The sequence below is a fragment of the Phalacrocorax carbo genome, chromosome 3 (genome assembly GCF_963921805.1).
Source record: "Phalacrocorax carbo chromosome 3, bPhaCar2.1, whole genome shotgun sequence".
Taxonomy (NCBI): Eukaryota; Metazoa; Chordata; class Aves; order Suliformes; family Phalacrocoracidae; genus Phalacrocorax; species Phalacrocorax carbo.
This window is the reverse complement of record NC_087515.1, coordinates 96,429,246-96,451,954: the sequence shown is the minus strand read 5'-3', so window position 1 is coordinate 96,451,954 and position 22,709 is coordinate 96,429,246. Positions and strand designations below refer to the sequence as shown.

The 22,709-nt window shown below is 38.1% G+C and overlaps 1 protein-coding gene across 2 annotated transcripts in view; it reads left to right on the top strand.

Annotated features, from left to right (window-relative positions):
- Window positions 1-22,709, top strand: part of SMAP1 (small ArfGAP 1) — a 102,944-nt gene that overhangs the window by 16,317 nt on the left and 63,918 nt on the right. For both annotated transcript variants that reach the window (XM_064447822.1, XM_064447823.1), the window contains exons 2-4: window positions 11,862-11,995; window positions 12,703-12,788; window positions 16,667-16,742. In XM_064447822.1, the coding sequence (XP_064303892.1) occupies window positions 11,862-11,995; window positions 12,703-12,788; window positions 16,667-16,742 (296 nt within the window). The remainder of the gene's footprint in view (window positions 1-11,861; window positions 11,996-12,702; window positions 12,789-16,666; window positions 16,743-22,709) is intronic.

Genomic DNA, 22,709 nt, shown 5'->3' with positions numbered 1-22,709 from the left:
CTATCACTCCGAAGGTCCCCCCTTCCTTCTTAATATCTCAGTATTGTATGGTATGGGATGTCCCTTTGGCCAGTTGGGGTCAGCTTTCGCAGCAGTGTCCCCTCCCAACTCCTTGTGCGCCCCCAGCCTCCTCACGGGTGGGGTGGGGTGAGAAGCAGAAAAGGCCTTGATGCTGTGCAAGTGCTGCTCAGCAACAGCTAAAACATTGGTGTGTTGTCAACATTGTTTTGGTGTCAAATCCAAAACACGGTGTCATATGGGCTGTTATGAAGAAACTAAACTCCATCTAAGTACAAACCACTACAGCAGAGAAGACTGGCCAGTTAGTTTACTGTGCCAGTCTTTAAGGATGGTTTCAGTTATTTCTACAGTCCAGAGCCTGATGTTTGGCATTCTGCTTCTTCTCTACAGACTTGGATCTCTGGTTTCCCTTTGCATCTTTTTCAAGAATAGGTTCATGTGGGGGAGGTCATGGAGGTGCATTTACCAACTCTGTAATACAGAATGTATGAGGGAGAGCATCTCCAGAATCACTGAGGGTTTGGAGAGTGTTACTTAAGAGTCTCTTGAGTTGCATTTGAGTAAAAATGGTAAAGGGAAGCTGACTAATGCAATTACTAGATAATTTCTCTCTAGTAGAGAAAGGTAACCTTTCAATCTCGTTTATGGCAAACAAGCTACATTATAAACCTGCCCTGCAAATGAATCTTATTTCTGAGGTTTTCATCATTGTCATTAAAGGAAGAACATCAATTGCTGGCTGAAGACTTTTTGCAGCAGGTGCTTATTTAACCTTTACCCTGTGCCTGGACATGCAGGGGGGGCTCTTGCTACATCCCAACAGAGTAGTATAGATTCACACTTTTATTTATCAGTGATGTTTTTACTTGATGCTTAGCTATCAACTTATGAAAGTGTTTTGTAAGAGCTCACTGTTCCCCCATTTTCCTTTTATTTCTGCATATAAAAGGAATATAAATTGTATACTTAAAACAGTAAGCCTTTTAGCAGTTCCTTGCTGACAAGGGGAAAATAGTCAAGACCAGCTCCAGAAGCTTCCTACTAATACTGTAATATGGTACATAACCTTGTCTGTTATAGAAGGTACCAAATGCTGCTAACAGGAAATGACAGCTTGCACACCTTATTCTTGCAGCTCGAGCTCTGAAACAAGCAGCCTTTCTCCTTACAAGTGAATAGGCAGAATAAAATTAGAGCACTATTCCATAGCCAAATTGAAATTTGACTTCTGAAGTTGTAGGCTTATTAAATATGCCAGGGTTGGCACCTCTGACACTTCTGATTCTTATGGAATTGACTTCACTTTCCAAAGGCTGTGCTGTAGTGAGCTAGGATTCCCCAAGGCTGGTAGGTGTGCTGTGGCAATGTCCCATGCACCTCTGCATGTGCTCCCTACCTCACACTTGCACATGTATATGTGTTTGAGGTAAGCAGGTGTAAGCATGGCAAGCACGATTACCAGCCAAGGATCAGGATCTGCTCTCTGACAGTTCAGTAGATGGTTATGATCCTGGTTGCCTGAGCAGCGTTAAGGATGGTTGGGGAAATCTGTGGTGTGGAAATCTTCCAAGTCAGGAATATAAACTTTGGAAAATTGTTTTAAAGGAAATTTCTGTACAAAACAGTTAAACTGATATTTGCAGTAAAAATAAGTGTGTTAGTGAGGAAGGTGTTCTGTTTAAATCATGTCATCTTATTTGTAAGATGAATAGGAGGCCTTGGTGACATTTTGGGGAACAAATCCCCAAAAGTCATTCTTGATCTCCTTTTTTCTCTTACTTTACATGGAGTGATTATCTCTGTATGTATATAACTTCATAGTGAACTTAAAATATTGTAATTTGTTTAACAACTTAGCATTTATATCATATCATCATCACTTAATGTTTGGTAAAATAAGCTTGTATTTCCAAAATAATAAAAAAAATATCTTCACAGTCTTAACTAAAACTCAGATTTTTAGTAACTGGCTGTTTGTTAGTAGGGCCAAAACCCTATAATTCTTTCATTTTGTCACCTTACAAGGTTTCTTGTCTAATAACCATTTAGCACAAGCAAAAGGCTGTTTATCTCAAGAATAAACTGACACTACCTGTATATCTCCATTCTAGTTAAGGCTTTATACAGCCCTTGAAATAGGGATGCTATCTTAATTTCTTTGAAACACTTTTAGCAATTATTGATGCTATCAAAGCAAATGGATTAGTGAGCTGAAGGAATAATTGAATCTGTTTGGTTTGTATTTCTCTCTCTTCTAGAGGTGGGACAGACTATGCAGGGGGAGAGTTTCATTCAGGGTACTACTACACAGCATCTTTGTTTGGAGTTATGAATAGGACTGAGCTGAATGCATTTGTTGATGACTTTCATGAAAAAAGTTATCCAGATAGAAAAGACAAGCTTAAGGGAATTTTGTCCTTGAAACTCTATATCACTTACTAAATGCTGACTAAAAATAGCCAAATGATGCTTCGAAGGCTTGTCTTCCCACTGTTCTTGCAATATACCTGGAACCACACAAATCTCAGCAGTTATCAAGCTGGGCTCTGGAGTAGCATGTTTAGTTGCTTGGATTGTCTGCCTTCAGTGAAAATCCATGCTGTTGAGTTTGATTTTATTTAAAACTATTAAAACAGCCTGTCTTGTCCAAACTCTCCCTAACATTTTTTAATGTAGCATATTTTAAGGTCTCAAATTCTGGCCGTGACTATCAAAATATAGGCTTACTAAGCCAGCTACAAGAGACTTGTAAAGACTAGAGATATATTTAAACTATGACCTTTTGTCTTTGTTTATATAAAACAGTATTTCCTACATACTTAGACTTTGATATCTGAAAAGCACATAAAGGCTGAGCTTGCGTGGTTTTCTTAGTCTTTGGCTATGGAGGTAAAGCAAGGAAGCTTCCTCTACTGTAGAGGAGAAGAAATCTAGCTTAATGTGGGGGAGTAGATGTGACACGAGACTGCTTCAGGCTAAATAGAAACTAATGCAGTGAATCAGGTGATAGGTAAATAGTCCGATATCAGTAGTCTCCAAAGATTAAAGGTTCAAGGACCTTGATAACACTTTATTTGAGAATAAAAATTCTTGTACTGTGGTTCTTGCAGTTTCCTTTGCTTCAAGATCTTTATGCAAGATCTGCAAGATCTTTTACTCTTTCTAAGAAGATTTGTTCTTTAATTCACAAAGTCTGACATATTTCTCCCTGGCTTCTTACTACTCTTTTGAAGATTAAAACTAATGCAGTGGGCATGATTAATATTGCAGTTAGGCTTTTTTCTTGGGGGGGTGTGTCGTGCGGTTTCTTGTTGGACCTTCCCCCCCCAAGACTCTGTGAATCAAAAAAAAAAAACAGTTGGAGATGGTGGATGTGATTTTACCTTTTTGAGGGAGAACTAAGGAGCCTCCAATGAAGTTAGTAAGAGAAGGTCTTTTGAAGCAGCAGGATTAGACTGAAAATAAATTATAGTAACCTTATTGCTTTTGAGCATTTTAGTATCACGTTGACTTAATGCCTGTCTCTAGTGTGTTATGTTTCAAGGAGAGAAACTCTGAGGAGTCACTACAGCTCTTCCTTGTCTCTTGTTTTTTCCCTGGGTACCCACTGGAGGAAGGACTGTTTTGTTTTGCTTAGCTGTTCTTGTGTTGAATTACACAAAATACAACTGCTGCTTACTCATTTTCCTTCTTTTCTCTGTATCTGGTATATAAGAATGCTTGTCTTCTGTTCGTGATCTTTATCTGTATCTCAGCTTGGAGAAATTACAGATATCCCTGGAAAATATTGATAACCTTGTTGAAATCTTGAGTAGCAGAACACCTGGGCAGTATGAATTGCGTGGGGCAGTAATGCAGAGAGGGAGCACTGCGTGGGCCTGTTGCAGTGATGCAACCACTGAGGCTTTTTTGGTAAGTCCTTGGCCAAAAAGCAATAGTTTTTAAGGAACTGGCTAGCAGCCACTCAGCATGAGTCAGATGCGTGTAGATTTTCTTGCAGTTAATTCGGTATTCCACAAGGTGGAGCCAGCTATTTAACAAATAAAGTTGGTCAACCAGCAGCAGAATTTGGAGAAACAGAAGAGAATTAAAGTAACTTCACTGGGAGTTATAGTCAGAGGACAGGCCGCGTGCAGCTGAGTGAAAGGAAGAATTGTAGTCTGTCAGAAGTCTTCAAAGAAGCCTTTGAAGATAAATTTGCTACAGACTATATTGAGATACGGAGCAGTCAGTGCTCTGTTATATGTAACACTTGGCTTCCTTCCTTGTGGGATTGCTAATTGGTAACTGCAAGAATGTAGAGTGAAAACTAACTCTGTTTTTACATGCCTCTGTAATACAAACCTTATTTAAACTTAGTCTTGACAAGCTTTCTTCATTTAAAACTTTGCTTCAAACTTACTATCCTCCTGGCTAACTGGTTTTATGCACATAGTGTGAAGGGTTCAGAGTAGTTAGCTGAGAGGTAAAACAGTCACCCTTCCCTTTGACAGCAAATATAAAATTGAAAGGCTGTGTGCCTGCTCTTTTTACCCCAATTCTGGCCTCTGTTTGCTCTCTATAAGTTAAGATGTTTAATAAGCGTGGGCAGCACCTGTGTTGCAGCAAAAGTGTTTCATTATTAACCTGCAGTTACAGTAAGCTGAACAGATGGTAGTGGACTGATGGAGGGAAGGAAACTCTGAATTATTGTGATAAGGGAGACAACCATCATCATTCTCCTACTTTGTAGTCATATCTGCAATAATCTTATACTTGCTCCTTTGTAGGCATCTCCCAGTTCTGTCATATCCCATTACTTTTATTTCCTTTAGCCTCTTTTTAGTTTGTTCTGGTCTCCACTGCCTTTTTTTTTTAACTTGCTTGTGTGACAGATGCTCCTACTCCTGCCCAGTCTTGTCTGGTCATGTATAACCATTATCACTAATTTTTTAGCACAGGTAGAAACTGAGTAGAGGATGGAGTGTTGAGTGAGATGTTTAAAGCAGTTAAAATATTTTTATACAAACTAACCAAGTGGAGAGCTAAAGCAACGTTTCACACTGTATTGACTGACTGCTTGGATTCATGTACAGTTAATAAATAAGGCTTCCATGGTTTTTGTAATGCAGATAAAAGTACTTTTTCCTCAGCATTTTACACAAACAGTATCGGGAAGCCTTGTTTTGTACCTGATACAGTACTATGCATCCGCTGATGCAAGATAAAACTCAAGCAGTTTCAAATAAAACTTAAACCTTGGACTTCTGAAAACTAAAGTGCTTCATCTCGTGTTTCCTGTGGAAATATGCTGTACCGGCTTCAGCATTACCATTCCTGTCATTATTCTTGCCCGAAGATCTGTCAGCTGTACCCACAAAAACTTGGTTGTATCAGCTATAATTACATTAGCAGGGTGCGTCAGCAATGCTGGGAATGTTTATTGCGGCTTCTTCAATCAGCTTGCTGATATAATGGAGTAGAACATATGGTCCTAACTGAATGAGTTATAGGGCTAGGGAAGAAAGGGATATGTGGAGGTATATGCACACACATTAAGGATGTGCAAGGTACTAGTCCAGTTTAAATAATATGGAGGAGAAATATCAGAAACGATATCCTGAAGAAGGGAAAGTGTGGGGAAAAGTGGGAAAATTCTTGAAATATGTTGGGAGAAAAGCTTTCACCGCACTGGAGAATATGTAAAAATTACGCCTTTTTCACAACATTCACACTTTGAAGTGCATTTTAGAATAAAATAATGTCATATGAAGATGGATAACTTTTTTCAGCAATTCAAGAATTGATGTGAAATCAACTTATGTGAACACTTGTGCCTAAAATTATGTAAGTTACTTTCAAGCTCTTTATTCCCTAAATTTTAAACAGCTGAAGTCAGTTTTTGAAATGTTCTCAGTTTTTTAGTAGCTGTAGATATTTCTGCAAGTAGGGAGAATGTTACGTACTATAAATGTACTGGCATGGAAGTCTGCTGTAACTGGAAAAAATATCTTCAGGTTGTTTCTTAAATTCACAAGTTATCTAGCAATTCTAAAAATGTAAAGACACACCAGGAAATGTTGTGTCTTCTGGCTACATACTTCTTTCATTCTTAAGTGTCTAGATGGTCTTAAATAAAAGACTCCTTAAATACTCTATATCAAAATTAGTGCTGTTTCTGCGCATCTAATTGGATTCTAGTTTCCACTCAAAACTCGGTATACAATTCCTGAATGCAAGCTAATATAGTAGCGGCTGTGGGGGAGTTGATGCTGGTGAGCAGCCAAACACCCACCTTACTACTTGCATGCTCCCCCTTACCATGGAATGGGGAGAAAATAGAAGGAAGGTGGAAAGACTTGTGCTTCAATATCATGACTGTTTAATAAGGAAAACAAAAGCTGCGAGCACAACGAAGTGAGAGAAGTAATTCACAACTTCTCATCAGCAGGCAGATGTCCAGCTACGTCCTGGAAAGCAGGGTTCAGCATGTGTAACAGTTGTTTGGGAAGGCAAATGCCATAAACACAAATGTCATCATCCCCCCTCACCCTTCCTTCCTGGTTGACAGCCGGCTGAACATGAGCCAGCAGTGTGCCCAGATGGCCAAGGCGGCCAACAGCATCCTGGCTTGTGTCAGGAATAGTGTGGCCACCAGGAGCAGGGAAGTGATTGTGTCCCTGTGCTCGGCACTGCTGAGGCAGCACCTTGAACACTGTGTTCAGTTTTGGGCCCCTCAGTACAAGACAGACATTGAGGAGCTGGAGCATGTCCAGAGAAGGGCCACGAAGCTGCTGAAGGGTCTAGAGAACAAGTCTTATGAGGAGTAGCTGAGGGAACTGGGGGTGTTTAGTCTGGAGAAGAGGAGGCTGAAGGGAGACCTTATCGCTCTCTACAACTACCTGAAAGGAGGTTGTAGTGAGGTGGGTGTTGGTCTCTTCTTCCAAACTACTAGAGACAGGATGAGAGGAAATGGCCTCAAGCTGCATCAGGGGAGGTTTAAATTGGATATTAGGAAAAATGTCTTTACTGAAAGAGTTGTCAGGCATTGTAACAGGTTGTCCAGAGAGGTGGTGGGGTCACCATCCCTGGAGGTGTTCAAAAAACGTGTAGACGTGGCACTTCATGGTGTGGTTTAGGAGGCACGGTGGTGTTGTGCTGATGGTTAGAATTGATGATCCTAGAGGTCTTTTCCAACTTTAATGATCCTATGATTTCTTCCGCTAGCTTTTGTTGCTAAGCATGATGTCATATGGTTTGGGATGTCCCTTTGGTCAGTTGGGGTTTGCTGTCCCTGGCTGTGTCTTTTACCAGCCTTTTGCCCACCCCTGCATACTGGCTGGGGGTGAGAAGGAAGGCCTTGGCTCTGTGCAAGTGTGTCCAGCCATAGCCAAAGCATTAGTGTTATCAGCACTGTTTTAGTCACAAATCCAAATTACAGCTCCATGTGGGCTGCTATGAAGAAAGTTAACTGCATCCCAGCCAGGCCCAGTGCAGTGGGAAATGTTGCTTGGTATTCTCCATTTAACGTGTACTAGCCAAGACTCCAGATTAATTTGTGTGAAGCCATCTCTCAGAAAAAATTTGCACTTGTGTTTAAATTTCAAATCAAAATTTAATCACTGCTTTTTATGAAGGTAACTGAATTACAGTTGCCAGTAAGATTAAATATGCACAATAAACCTTGTGGGTTTTTATTCTGGATTAGCTATTTTAAGGGTTACTTAAATTATTAATGTCATATCATCCTAAGGAAGGTTGTCAGGTATTCACAAGAATGGCCTAATGCATTCAAAATCCTGTCTTGATAATTTCTCTGGAAAATAGCACACACCTTCATAGCTGACCTTAACTAACTAGCTATTAAGAACTGAAAAGGAAATTAAGCCTAATCATTAGACAAATATAGAAAAGAAGGAAGTTTAGACTGAAGAAAAAAAAATATTAGATTCTCATCTTGGAAGTGGCAATCTTGTCTTTGGATTGCTGAAGTTTTTTTCCTTCATCCAGGTAGTGTGTCAAGGACTTAATAGTATCCTAGTATATAGTCTAGTATAAAAATTGGTCATTTTCAGGACATCTTAACTCTTAGGGATTTTTTTCCTTAAATTAACTCTAGCAAAGGATGAAAGAGGCTGAAAATATTTTTAAGCAGTTAAGCTGTCCGTGTCTTAAATGACTGAAGAAATTACCTGAAGTGTATTTTTGTATCAGAGTGGTACAGCAAGATGCTGAAGTGCAGCTCAGCTCTTCTAGTAAAAAGCTTGATTTCAAATAGCTTTCAGAAGAAGAAAATTGCATGAAAACTTGTGTCAAACAGTATTTAATGTTACTATTTGCTGATTAAGTTGCACTGTGTAATGCAGTTCTTGATAGGTAAGATAGTGTTACTACAGACATGTAAAGGAGCTTTAAATAGTGTAAAATAGCAGTAATCAGGTTTCTTAATGTTCAGTCTTCACTTCTGAAGCCAAATGTCTGTTGCCTTAATTGGCTAGCAAAATACATACAGCAGATAAACTAGGTTAATTTGTAAATTTTGCTGAAGAAAAACTTTAAGGAGCCAAGGAGAAGAAACCTGAGAATATTTCTATTAAGTGCAAAATATTTCCTGTGTACAGAGATAAGGATCCTGACTTCATACAGACTTGAGATAACTGTAAATTGTTTATTGAATCAGTCCAAATTACTGTTAAACCTTCCTGTGTGAAAAATGTTTACAGAGTAAGATTTAGTTGACTGGTTAAGCACAGCTGGTTTGATGCCCACACAGGAAAAACCCATTATTTTGTAACTTATTTTGCCTACTGCTTAACTGTGGCTGTAATTGATTTGTATTAATTAGAACATTTTTCATTTGAAGTGTTTAATATTGCATATTGTCATTAGTCTGAAATAAATTGAGATTACACGTGAACATTTTTGTCTGGCCTCAGGTTTGGCTCTTATTCCACTGCTTAGTTTCTTACTTTATTGTTTAAATATATTTGATTTCCCTAAGTTATTTCAGAAATAAGTAGGAATTAATGAAATCTGAGCTTCTGGGAATACAAAAACTGTTCTCTTCCAGGAGAAAACCAGCTAATTCATAACTTGTGTTATGATCTTCCTTTCTGTTAACAAGATTTTAAGTTAAAATATTAAACTACAAAGTTAATGATCACCCTCTTCATTTATTAAGATAGATTTCAGTCATATCAAGCTCTCATTCCAGTCTTCTCATTAATGTAAAACTTGCCTGTCGGGGATATCATAGCTGAGGAAGACTGTGAAGAACAGGAGACTTGTGATGTGTAGTTGTACAAATTCTGTTGTTGTAAAAAGTTTTTATAAGTGGCTGTGTAAACACCCCATAAGGTAAAAATATGGACAGCACACAGATGCTACAGGAAAACATCTCCTGTCCCTATAGTAACCTGTTCAAAACTGTCTTCCCTTGTTAGACGGCACATCCCTGAGTTATGGTTTGGGGGAAAAACTGGAGAAGCTGTTGGGTACACAGGACCTTGCCTTACTTCTTTGTTTATAAACAGCTATGGCTATGTTAAGCAATTGCATAACCTGAGGTACTGGTGGAGTGGCTAAGGAGGTTTTTTGATTAAGTGTCTTCCGGTGTACTACTTTAGCTGAAACTTGATTTAATATGTTGAGGCAAATGGCTTGCAAAACTCTATCCTGGAGCACTAAAACTTAAAGTAGTATAAATTGTAAGTGGGATCTTCCTGTACTATAGATCTACAGACTGTAAGGACAGGGTGAATATTTTGTCTGTAATGTTTTATAGGAGAAAATAAAAAGGCAGGTCAACAGGCTGCTAGTTGTTGAACTATAAGATGTCCATTGCAAGCACCTTGACTGTTTGTTCTTACCTGACAAGTAGTAGTTTTAATGTAAAAGTGCCATGTGGGAAATCATGTGTTAGTTTCAATGAGTAACTGTTAGATCTCTTTACCCTTAAATCCAATTTTATGGTGATAGCACTTATTTTGAAAACTGCCTGTCTTTTGGTCTTAAAGGTCAAGCAATGGACATCAGGTGGTCTGACTTTCTGAGATGTTGAACAAAACAAATTAAGAGCAAGGTGGTGACCCAAAACATAGCCCATATTTCTACTAGTAAGAGGAAGGCTTCTTGCAACAAATCTGGGGAGCTCTGAATGTGTCTTGGGATTCTTGAACACCAATTCAAAAGAACAGAGTCTAACTGAAAGGATTTCTCCTGCTTCCTTGTTTTGGCTATTGCTAAACAGTGCTTGCATGCTGTTAGGGCTTTTTTTTTTTTTTTTCTGTTCTGTTCCCCACAGATGTGTAGGCTAGGGGTGGGTGGGCAAGAAATTGGGAGGAGGCACAGCTGGGACAGCTGCTGACTCCAATTGACTGCTCCATACCATATGATGATGTGCTCAGCAATAAATGCTGAAGGAAAGCAGGAGGAAGAAAGGATATTCTTTGTTATGGTGTTGCCTTCCAACGCAAGTGTGTGTGCTGAGGCCCAGCTTTCTAGGAAGTGGCTGTACCCTGCCTGTGGATAGGAAGTAGTGAATAAATCCTTGTTTTTATTCTTTGTTTTCCTTTGTGTGCAGTTTTTGCTTCACATTTAAAATGTTACCTCAGCCTGCAATTCTTCTCACCTTTCTTCTATTTTCTCCCTGTTCTGCAGGAGAAGAGAGTGAGTGAGCAGCTCTGTGGGTGTTTGGCTGGGGTCAACCCCACACAGTCCTAAGCTAAAGATGAGGAGGGGAAGGCATAAAACTTTTTTCTAGGACCCAGGAAAGTGGTCATACAAAATATTGAAATGCAAAATTCTATAACTGCATAAGTGGTCTAGATGCACATCTGTTATCTGTTGTACCAAAGCAGAAAAAAATTGAAATGTTTTCCAACTCTTTGGTGTGCCGTCTTGCTTTTGATTGTTAATTATTTAATCTCTGAAATCCTTAGAGCTCAGGACTAATAGACTTCAAAGTAGTGCCTTTAACAGTGGTGTACAGAACTGGAAAAAAACCCAATATAAATATGTTTAATTTGAGATTGTGTGGTAACTTCAAGTCAAACATCCCAAGTGTCAGTGTGGAAGTTCAGGCCAGCATACTTCAGTTTCAACAGAAACTTCTGTTTCAACATGCCAACACAGCTGAGAAACAATGGTAAAGTTCATAAATCAACCTGATTCTGTGAGAAAATTAATTGGGCTGTGAATGGCAACTCCTATTGTAGTTTAGGAATCAAGGGTACTGAATGTACTCGGTTTTCCACCATTCTTAGTCATGGATCTTTTCATCAGTTGGTTTAGCAAATCTCTGTATAATCATTCCCTAAGAGCTTGCATGCTACTGTTCTAAAGTCTGTGCTCTATGAAGTATTAAAGGATTTGTTGCATTAATATAAGATTGCCCTGCACTTAATTTCAAGTTAAGTACAGATGTATGTCTTAAGAAGTTTTTAATTGGAGAAAAAGGGGCAGCTTCTACTGATTTCTGCTGATGTTTGCATCTGATGCATAGCTGCAAGGATTATTCAAGATGCAGGCAAAATCTTGGTCTTACTAGTAAGCCAACTTTCTAAAGTTTCTTTAGGTTTTTTTTGGGGGTGTGTGTGTGTGAATGGGGTGGACACAACATATGACTTCCTAGCTTAATGTGGCTAACTCAAATGTTATTTGACATCACTTAGAAGTAGAATGCCGCAAATAAAATTGCTAACAATGGAGACTGTTAGAAGTAATAAATGTCCTTGAGAAACAGCTGTGAGCCTTTTTTCAGACTTGTTTATTCCTGTTGTCACTATAGATTTATGTCAAAGAAAATCTTCACAATATATGGAATTTTGAAAATAACTGATTTATTTCTCTGTTCCCCTTAGGACCAAGATGGGCCTCGTGGAACACCGGTGTTTTTATTTGCATCAGATGTGCTGGAATACATCGAAATCTTGGGGTTCATATATCAAGGGTCAAGTCTGTCAACTTGGACCAATGGACACCAGAGCAAATACAGGTAAAATATTTTAAAATAAGTTTTCAATTTGGAGGGAATGCCAGGAGTCCTTTTGAACGGACTTGAGTTTATCATGATATACTAACTTAAATGTTTTACTATCAAAGTAGTTCTTAATGTGTATATTTCTATGGTAATGAGCTTAAGTTCTGAAAACTCGCTTCAGAAGTTGATTTAGCTATTTTTTTGTCATTTTAGATGTATTGTAGCTTGTCAGGGTGACTCTGAAAGCTACTGCTTTGTTATATCTGTAGAAAATGTGTTGTAAGCTTCATTGTTGTTTTCAGTAAGGGACAGTAAGGTATCATTCACACATCTGTCTGATTCTTCATTGCATTCTTTTGGAGTACCAAGTACTGACTTTTCCGGGTATGCCTCAGTCCAAAGCCTCCTTCTGCTGCCAGGCATATTTTCTTACTCTTCTTCCTCCTGGTCTGAAGAGCCATCCTGAGAGATGAAAGCTTACTTTTCACTGTATAGGTTAGTTTACGCTGTAAACAGCATCTGTGTTGTTAGCTTTTGTCCAGCAAGTCTTGGCAGGCAGCCCTCCTGTGCCATGGGAGCATCTCCCAAGACATGTGGCAGCAGAGAGCTCTCCGAATTAAAAGCTTGCAGTGTCACGTAAGCACACCAGTAGCATTCTGTCTGTTCCAGGATTTAAAGTATTGATGGACATGAACTAACTGTTCTCTACTATTCTTCCTTAGTGCATGCAGGAAATGGGAAATACTAAAGCAAGACTACTCTATGAAGCTAATCTACCAGAGAACTTCCGAAGACCTCAAACAGATCAGTATCCTTTTTTGTTTTAGCTTTCACATTGAAATGACTTTCAATGCAATTTAGATGTTGTGACTGTTTCAAGGAACGGCTACATTTGATAACTCACCTTATTTCATTGATATTGTTGTATAAGAAATCACAGTGGAAGTTTGGGAACAGTTCAGAAAAGGTTTAAATTACTTATAGTAAGTCTACTTTGTACAGAGATTTGGCAAGGCCCGTTCATTTTTGCTTTCAGAAGAGGTGACTTCATAAATTCCCTGCATTTAGGAAGTTAGAGTGATACTAGAGAACTCTTGAATATTCTGTCTTTATCTTGAGTAACTGCCGGCTGAAGTTAGAAACATTTGTACAGGAAATAATGAGCTGAATGGTAAAGTAAAATAAGCCATTGGATCTTACTCAAGTGAATTATGGATTCCTTCCTCTAGATGAGGTATTCTGTAGTTTTTTGGGGTTGAAGCGTATACATTCTATAAAGTGTGTGAGCACACATGACTAGCATTGGAACATCTAAATAAACCAAACCTCCCTGACGGCCACCACTTGTGTTGGTGTGTGGTTATCACCCTGTACCTGGAAGGGGAGGTTTGGAAGAAAAATTGTCTACTGACAATAAATAGCTTTCCTCAGAAAAATACCTTTTTTGACTGTACTGAATCATTAGGGTAATGTATAATGGCATTAATTTAGATTTTTATTAGTTCCTGGTTTAGTAAAGTTACTCCACAGGTAGGATTTGCTTCACCTGATCTTACTGGAACTTTTAACTATAGTGAGATCCTAAACACCTCCTGTTAAGTGAGCTGAATCTTTCCCCAACTCTTAGTGTGATGATGATACAGGCTATGGAGACTGACAAATGGACTTAGTCATAGCTGGATCTTCTGAATGTTGTCTTGTGTATCCAAAAGTGAGTCTGGTTCTTCTGTTTATTTGATGCTATGCTCGATATGCTAAGCGCATAAGATTTTTTGAAGGATTAGGCTCCTCATTTTATAATGCACTCGAGCAAAACAGATATTTTTTCATATTCCAGTACGTTTTAAATTAAACTTACATACACATAAGAAAAAACTAACTAGAACCAGACAGCGCTGTCGTATTCCAGCTGTAGTGTTCTAGAACTTTTGTATTTCAGTCTTATGGCTGAAATATTTGACTAAAACTCAAAAGTGGATTTTGAAGATGTATATTTTGTTCTTACTGCAGCTAACTTGAAGTCACTGGTGCTATTGCAGGAGAAGCAATAATGCTTTAAGTTTTTCATGTCAGATCAGACCAAAAGTCTCATTTTTAGACTTCAGAAATTTTGTTGATGCTGTATACCTTGAAATAATTATATAGCCTTTTGAACGGTTGTCAGTTTCTAAGTGGTGGACGTGGTCAACTGAATCTATTTCATTGTATGTGTTTGCTTTATTAAAAATACAGTGCCAGGAGAGAAGATGCCAACATTTTCTGTTTGATTTCTCAATCTGACCATAACTTTGGCAGCTACTTACCTACTTGGCATTCATGACAAGCTGTTGTGTTGTGGGCTTTTTTGTCTTTGCTCTTTGCCCTTTGTCACTACAAAATCAGAATTGTGTGTCATCAGTATTCTGTTTATGAGTACTCTCAGTATTTTGAATATTGTTTTGGATGAACTATAAAAACACTTTGCATGTAATAATCACTTTCGTATATGTTCTTCTATATTTGTCTTTAGCTTCCTGTAGCACTAGAATACACTTATTTCTATTTTTTAGGTAGTAGAATGGAAACACAGGAGAAACATGTCTCCTGTAAAGGTCCCCCACTGCTTCTGCTGCTTCATCACAAGACTGACTTTTCTGGGCATTTTTTTATTCTTCCCGTGTACCTGGCAGGGATGCTCTGGCATAGAAGCTAACTTTAAGGATCATCTTGATGTTTTTTTTGTATGGCAGTTTTAGCTTCCTGTTTGAAAGAGGGTTTTTTTTGCCAAGAGTAGATTGAATTTTTTTTTGTCTCCATTTTACTCACTACTTAAAACAGTTTTGGTATCTGTTGAGATTGCTTTAAATTCTTCTGTTAACAAGATCACAGTAGGTTATTGGTCTAAAGAAACTTCAGTGTGGTCCAAAAATTCACGAATGTTGAAGTGGCTTAACTTGAATAAAGTGGATGTTTTTCAAAATACACAACTTCATACCCCAATGTAATAGTATTCAGAAGAATTACTCCATGAAACTTAAATACTTGTGATTCTGTGTTAAAAATTTTAAAATGAAAACTAATTGTCTGAAATATCAAGTGTACTAAAGAACTAAAATATCTAACACCAAAATCTGAGCAACCAAAACTTAAAACACTTAACATTTTCAGATGGCACATTTATTTTGTCAATTTTGGCAAATAACTAAGACTTTTTATTTGAAGAAAGGATAGGTTGGTCTAAGGTATTTTATAACAATCAAGTTTTAAATCTTTTCTGTTTACTTCTAAATTAGCTATAGTTTAATACAGTTAGCCAGTTACAGCCCAAAAGTATGGAAAATGAAATTCCATTTCTCTATTGTCTGCCCCCACTGAGATTATATAATATAGTAATTTGTACTGCAGCTTGAAAATACAGTTCTGGAGGGAACCCTGTTTAGTCTTAGCTAAATTTGAAAAGTTGTGGGAGTTGCATATTACACACCTTCCATTCATCTGTAATTTGGTAATACACATAGATTATTTTTTTTTGAGCAAAATGACAGTCCTTCGGTAGGTGTAAATAATCAATATTAGTACTAAGATAGTTGTATGTTCAAAGTCTCAAGATGCCCTTTAAAATGTAGATATGTGGAAAGAGGTAGAGAAGAATGTTTTGGGTTTTTTGCAACTTTTATGAAGCAGCATCTTCACATGATGCTTGCATACAATTTGAAACTAAATGTGAATGACAATATAATTTGCACAGAAAGAAGGAACTGAATGCTCTGAGCTCGCTGTTAATCTTAAGAGATAGTATGTGGAGATAAAGTATCTTTCCATTGAGTGAGGAAAAATTGCTATGGGTGTTTAAGTTGCAATGAATCTGACCTTCCACAGTTGCGATTTTGATTTTTGAATTGATAATCACATTGCCGAACAAATTAGTTTAAAATTTAAAATTAAAATGTATTCTACAGATACCAGAGACACTTCACTAAAGTTAAAGTATTCACACTGCATTGGAAGAGCTGCTTTATGAAGCTGAGAGGATAACTGAGGAAAGCAACGTGTTGTCCTTTTTGTTTGAGCCAGTGAGTTGTCAGCTTTGGTCTTCTGCATCAGCATGCTTGCTGCTGTTTCCACCTTTGTTTCAATATCTTCTGCTCACTAGTGTTTTAGTTCTTTCCCTTTTATGGAGATGTTTGCTGTAATAGGAGACTCTCATGGAGGACTTACTGATCTCAGAACTGTTTTATCAGCTTTTAATGCATGATACAATTTGTGCAAATCAGAACCAGGTACATGCATTTCACCTTTTATCTGAAGAGAAAGTATTTTTTCCCAAGCTATGATGGCAAACTATACTTTATTTACTGTATTTGAGTACATTTGTCCAAGTATCTGCAGTACTACAACCCTGTAGTTTATAAGTACCAAGTGAAAATGTCCTAACTGTGGAATGCTGAGTTAATTGTAGTATATCTTTCTCATACTGTTTCATTAAGAGACAAAACTGATTAATTCTTTGTAGTAAAAACAAGCTCTTTTTGGACACTGCAATAGCAATTGTTCTGAGTAGGGCAGATCGTTCTGTTGTTCTAAAACTACAGAATGAGGTGGAGTAAGAATCTGGTGCAATTCTTTAATTTTAATAACCTGTCAGCTTTTTAGGTTAATGTTGTTATTTATCTGAATGCGTATTTTCCTTAAACTAGCTACTTCCAGAGCTGTTGAATTTTTCATCAGGGATAAGTACGAAAAGAAGAAGTATTATGATAAAAATGCAGTCAATGCCTTCAATGTAAGTAAACAGTTTCACAGTTCTGTCACTTTTCATTTTTGAAAGCTACATAAGAGAAATGTAGAAAACATTATGTGAAAATGTCTTTCCTGGTTGAAAACTTTTTGATACAGACAAAAGAAAGCATTTAGCTATCTCTTGAAAGCTATTCCTAGGTTCTGTAAGTTCAGTCTACATTGTCTATTACATTTGTAAGAGCAAAGCCTTATGATCCAGCAATTAGCTTGTTTCTGACTCTTCTCTTTCAGTGATGGGTAGTTCTTCGACAGTATACTTTGAATCCTTTCTGAGTATCTTTTCCTGTGTTACAGGGATAAGATAGGATTACTGTTTCTTGTGCCTTTGTTTTCCCTCATTCTCTGTAATACCTTGATGAGAAATTCAAGGGTGTTTTGGGCCCCTCTTCTCGGGGGCTTACTGCTCTGCTGAATTCCAGACAGTTGCTTGGAGCAAGGTGCACTGCAATAGCAAACATGGGCGGTTTGGCAAAATGGCTGTTTAATCACGTAGCTGTGTGTTCACTGCAGTAAGTTGGTGAGTGCTTTTCTTGCAAAGCAGTTTTGAGAATGTCAGCCTTTAGTGAAGTGCACAGCCTTGTTTGGGGTTTTGGATACGGCTATTTCTGGGGCATACAATCTAGTTTATAGATTTTTATTTATATAGGTGTATTTATGCTTAAACACACTTCTCTGTACCTACATTATTTAAGTATGGCCTAACACGTAACTTACTACTCCATCTTGCTAGGCAGGGTGCTTTGACAAGGAAACAAGTGCAAGGGTGGGCATAAAGACTAGGAGTTTATGCTGCCTTTGCTATCTGAGAAAATGGATCTTTGAATGATAGCTTCATTCTAGAAGGAAAAAGCCCCAAACCTGGAAGCTGGAGAAGTGTATTTCATTAAACATTGTTGAAGTAGGGGAAAATTGCTTCACTTAAGAGGTAAAATACAACTGTGGTTTAAATTACGCTGCCAGTTATCCTTCTTTACTTTTATTCCAATGTAGAAAATAGGAAGAATTGTTTAAAATCATACTTCTTTAAAAAGTTCAAGACTTTCAAGATCTTTTTAAACAGAGAACCTAGGTTCTAACATAGTGGTCCACTGCTGCCTTAATATGTTTGAAGGAGTATTCAGATTTTGCTAATATGAATTGCTTACCAATCACTTACCTGTTAGAGCACCAAGGATAGAATCCAGACAAGCTGGAGAGATCCATGGTGCTGCTGAGTAGGGAACACCATTTTATTTCTTCCTGCTTGGGCTTTCTTTCATTGACTAATGTAAATGGCATAGAATCATTAAGGCTTGAAAAGACCTCTAGGATCATCAACCCAACACCACCATGCCTCTTAAACAATGCCATGAAGTGCCACATCTACATGTTTTTTAACACCTCCAGGGATGGTGACTCTACCACCTCTCTGAGCAGCCTGGTCCAATGCCTGACCACTCTTCCAGTAAAGACATTTTTCCTGCTATCCAACCTAAACCTCCCCTGACCCAGCTTGAGGCCATTTCCTCTCATCCTATCACTAGTAACCTGGGAGAAGAGGCCAACACCCACCTCACTACAACCTCCTTTCAGGTAGTTGTAGAGAGTGATAAGGTTTCCCCTCAGTCTCCTCCAGACTAAACAACCCCATTTCCCCCAGCCACTCCTCATAAGACTTGCTCTCCAGACCCTTCACCACCTTCGTTGCCCTTCTCTGGACACACACCAGCAACTTGGTGTCCTTCTTGTAGTGAGGGGCCCAAAACTGAACAGAGTATTCAAGATAGGCATTTATGTGCCCTCATGCAGGGGCTGGTGACAGTTTCTAAAGCTTCCTTTTTGCAGTCCTGATGAGATCTGAGACACCTTCGCTCTTCCCTCCCTGCCAGGTGGTAGCTAAGATTCCCTGGGAACTGAGGGGTGGATGGGGAGGAAGGGGGAGATTCCTGCTTGTAGTCTTCAGCCCTCTGCCAAGTGTTCTGGTAGCATCAAAGCACTTGCTAGCACAATACTTGTATGAGTAATAGTCTTGTGAACAGTTCAGGTGGGGTGTCTGTGCTGTGTAATGGCAGGCTCTTTAATGGAAAACTTCTTTACCCCACTTACTTTTGTAGAGGGGACCTGTGTCCTACTTTTAATAAAAAACAGCATTGTTGGGGGTGACACGAGCTTTTCGCACACTTACTACTTGTTATCACCTTTGAAATAGTGATGTATTCTGCTTGGATTAGGACCAATTTAAGTTGGAGATGTGTATGTATGTTGTTGTTTGGTAAAATGAGTCCCTTCTGGGTATGAGCAGGTAATATAGAAGTACAGAAACAGGTTTGCTGTACCCTAAGGGGTGCTTTTCTTAACCACATAATTTAATTGAGGTGGTGTTTAAAAATCTAAGAGGCTTTCCCAGATTTGGTCTGCTGTTACAAGTTGCTTGTGGTAAAAGCTTCCTGTAGCATAAAATTTGTTTTGAATAGTTTATTCTAAAACATGCAGTACAGTATTTCTTTTAGCTTAATTTTGCCAAGAAGGTAAGCTTTTCAGGTTTGTCGAACAGTATAACATCTGTGCTGATGTTAATGTGTCTGTGGGAGCCCAGAACTATATGTCAAAGTTCAGCTCTTGGTTCTGTGATGCTCAGGATTCATGTATCTTTTCTTCTGTTACAAAATTTGCATTTATAATTGTTAATTATGTGATGTTTTGTTTTCTGACAAGACTGTTCTATTACTAAATTTGGTTTTGAGACACACATGCGATAACAAAATTAGCTAGTGCAGAGACCAGTAGTGCCATCAAACATGCAGACTGAAAATATGGAAATATGAAAAATTAAACTATTTTTTTACAGTTCACTGAAAAGCAATGCAGGGTAAAGCTATGGGCAAAAAAAGCATCTGCAGTTTTATTGGTTAGTTAAATTTTAAATAGAATAATGCATTTAAGTAGAAATCAAATATACAATAGAAAAATCTAAGGCTGACTGAAAGCAGCCTGACTTTAAAAAATGATAAATTTCTTAAAATGCATAGATCTGAGTTTTCTGATCCAGCATTATTGGGAAAATGTGAAATTCTGGTTCTGTATCAGTGCTCAGGACTAAATGAGTGGTACAGTTTACTCGGCTGTTATAAGTGGGTTATCAGGAAATAGTTGTTCTCTTGTTTTCTTACTCGGACTCAGTGCAGGCTTGTGACTTGTTTATAGAAGGACCTGAGAGACTGATACCCTTGAACAGTTCAGGGTTTTTTTTTCCCCCTTTGGTTTTGTTTGGTTTGGTTTTTTGTGGGTTTTTGTTTTACTTTGCTTTGTTTTCTTTTCTGTAGTTTTGTTTTGCTTGGTACTGGGAAACATTCTGGTATCATTTAGGCCTAATTCTTAACCACACTCTTAGGCTTTATCCTTGAGAAAAATCTGCAGTGTAGCAGGAATGGTAGCCCCAGGTAGGCAAACTACTTCCAGTCAGGTTAGGAGATGTCGGTAGGGAATTTATCAAAGTGATCACACTATGCGTGTCCCTTCTTGCAGGTATAATTTCATGTGTACTTCAGGTGAAACAAAAAGCAGGAGCTCCTATTCGGAAGGAGCAATGCAGCTGGGGTGGGGAAGCCTGGGAATAAAATATCAGCAGAAAATGACCTTTTTTTTTTACCAGCACTGATAATACAGTTAAAATCAATCTGACATTTTAAGGAATATGTTAATGTGGCTGACTTCTGTGGGTGCCTTTCAGGGTTTTAAAAATTTTTATATTTTTTCAGACCTTGGAACAGAAACCTTTTTCTAATCATGAGAAATCTTTATTATGTGTGTGCTTGCTGTTTCATAATGTTGCAAGAACAAAAAGTTTTAGAAGAATATCTAACAATACATTTGTAAAAATACTTTATTTCCAAAGCACTGGAATATTGCCTTCTTTGAAAATGTTTGTTTAGCTACTGTTACAGTAGCAGTATTTATTTTTAAGTTTTATGCAGAATAAAATAGCCTTCTCAGGGAGGCAAACTGATTTTTTTTTTTTGTACCCCATGGAAGTATCTTCAGATGCATGTCAGCTCTGTGAAAAACTTATAGTTGAAATGATCTGTAGATGCTTAGATACAGTTGTAAGGTTTGATATTATGACTAAAACTGTGAAGACAACTGTATGGTATTAATAAGGATATATTTTCCTAAACATTATAATCAGTGTATATTCTATTTCAACAGTGTAGCCCATGACAGAGTTAGAAGTAGTATTTCTCAAGCCAGTGCCTGTCATAATTCTCTCCCAACATTAACAAGAGTCACACCAGTATAAGAGATCAACACTTCCTTTCTCAGAAACTACTTCATAGTCCCACTGTGTGTAGTGAGACCTCAGTTTGCCAAGATTCTTAAAGACTGACTGCTTAAGAAAGCCATGTCTCTTCATCTGGCCAGCTGCCTTCCTGTTTTGCTTTCATAGGATGTAATTGTGAAACATTCAGGACTTCATGGTTTTATGCTTTTTATGAATGCTTACATTTTTAAAAAGAGGAATAATACAAGTAAAAATACTTGAAGCTGCCAGGGTGTTACTTGGGAATATATATTTGTCCTGTGAATAACACATGATTCGCTGTTGTTAATGGTGGCAACTGGTTTTGCTCTTTGGATGATCTACTTAGGAGCAGCAGTAGCTGTTAGCAAGTCAACTTATTTTAAATATTCTCAGCATAATATTGTCCTCCTAGAATTAATTTTTTTGCCAACCCCCTTCTCGATTTTTAGGCATACATAGCTGTGAATGATGCAAAGTATAGCATAGAATCCAATAAAACAAACCTCACAGCAGTGAAATGAGTAGAGAGTCTTCATAAATGTGGTACATCTAAGATATGGTAACATGAGCAATTTGCCACACAATATGATGTGCTGTTTGACGTGATTTATCCCCGAAAGCCTGTATAACGCAATCAAGAGCTTGCATCACTTCTGTAGTTAACTACAGACAGTTACCATAGGTCAAGTGGTGTGAGGTGATTTTATGTGTTAAAACTCTCCTTCAGGTGGGTGCTGACATGAAACTGTTCAGGAATATCATTCTGCTTCAGACTTGCACCTGGTTATCACTTTGAAGCATAGGCAAATCCTTTTATATTCATCATGGGGTTTTCTGTACACAACAATGCTAGAACTGAAGGGTAAAGCACGCAATGCAGTTTCTCCTCTAGGAATCTTACTCCTGAAGACTGTTGCTTATTAAATCTTTTGTTTGCTTTGGGGTCTCATTAAACTCTATGCTCCTTTAGTTTACTGTCTCCTAGAGTCCTAGAGCACTCTTAGAGCACAGCTTACAATTATACAAACTCCTTTCCCCAAGAATCTGAACTTGTATGCTTAAATAAATGACTTGAAGGACTTTTTCAGAATTGTTGCAGTAAATAAGTGAAGCAAATAGCCTTGTTGGAGACACAAGGTATATTCCAAGAGAATGAAACATAAACCTATTGTGATTTTTTTTTAAAAAGAATAAGGTGCCGTACTATTTTTAGAGACTCCTTATTACAGCAGAGGAGACTTGCATAGTTCTAAATCTGGGTATACAAAAGGAACTCCCAAATGGAAGAACACCGTACAGGCTAGGCAGCTGTCTGCCTTAACTTACTCTCTTTTCAGTCTTGAGTTGTTTTTTGGTTCCTGCCCACTGCCCCCCCGCCCCCCCCCCCCCCCCCCCCCCGCTTTTTCCCTGTTTAGGCTTTTCTCCTATGTTCTTCTCACCAGACTTAGCACAATCACAGTTATTCTTTTGTTTCTGTATATTTTTTTTTTTGTGGGGGATGTATTGGTAATTTTTCCAGATACCTTGGTATTCTCTTACTTCCTCATACCCCTTTCTACCACTCCCAAGAAAAACCTTAGATGAAGACGGTGATGCTGAGCCAGAAAAGAGAAACTTGAATTGGTAAGACTTCTAACTGCAGCCTGTGGATATCACAGCCTGTACATTTAT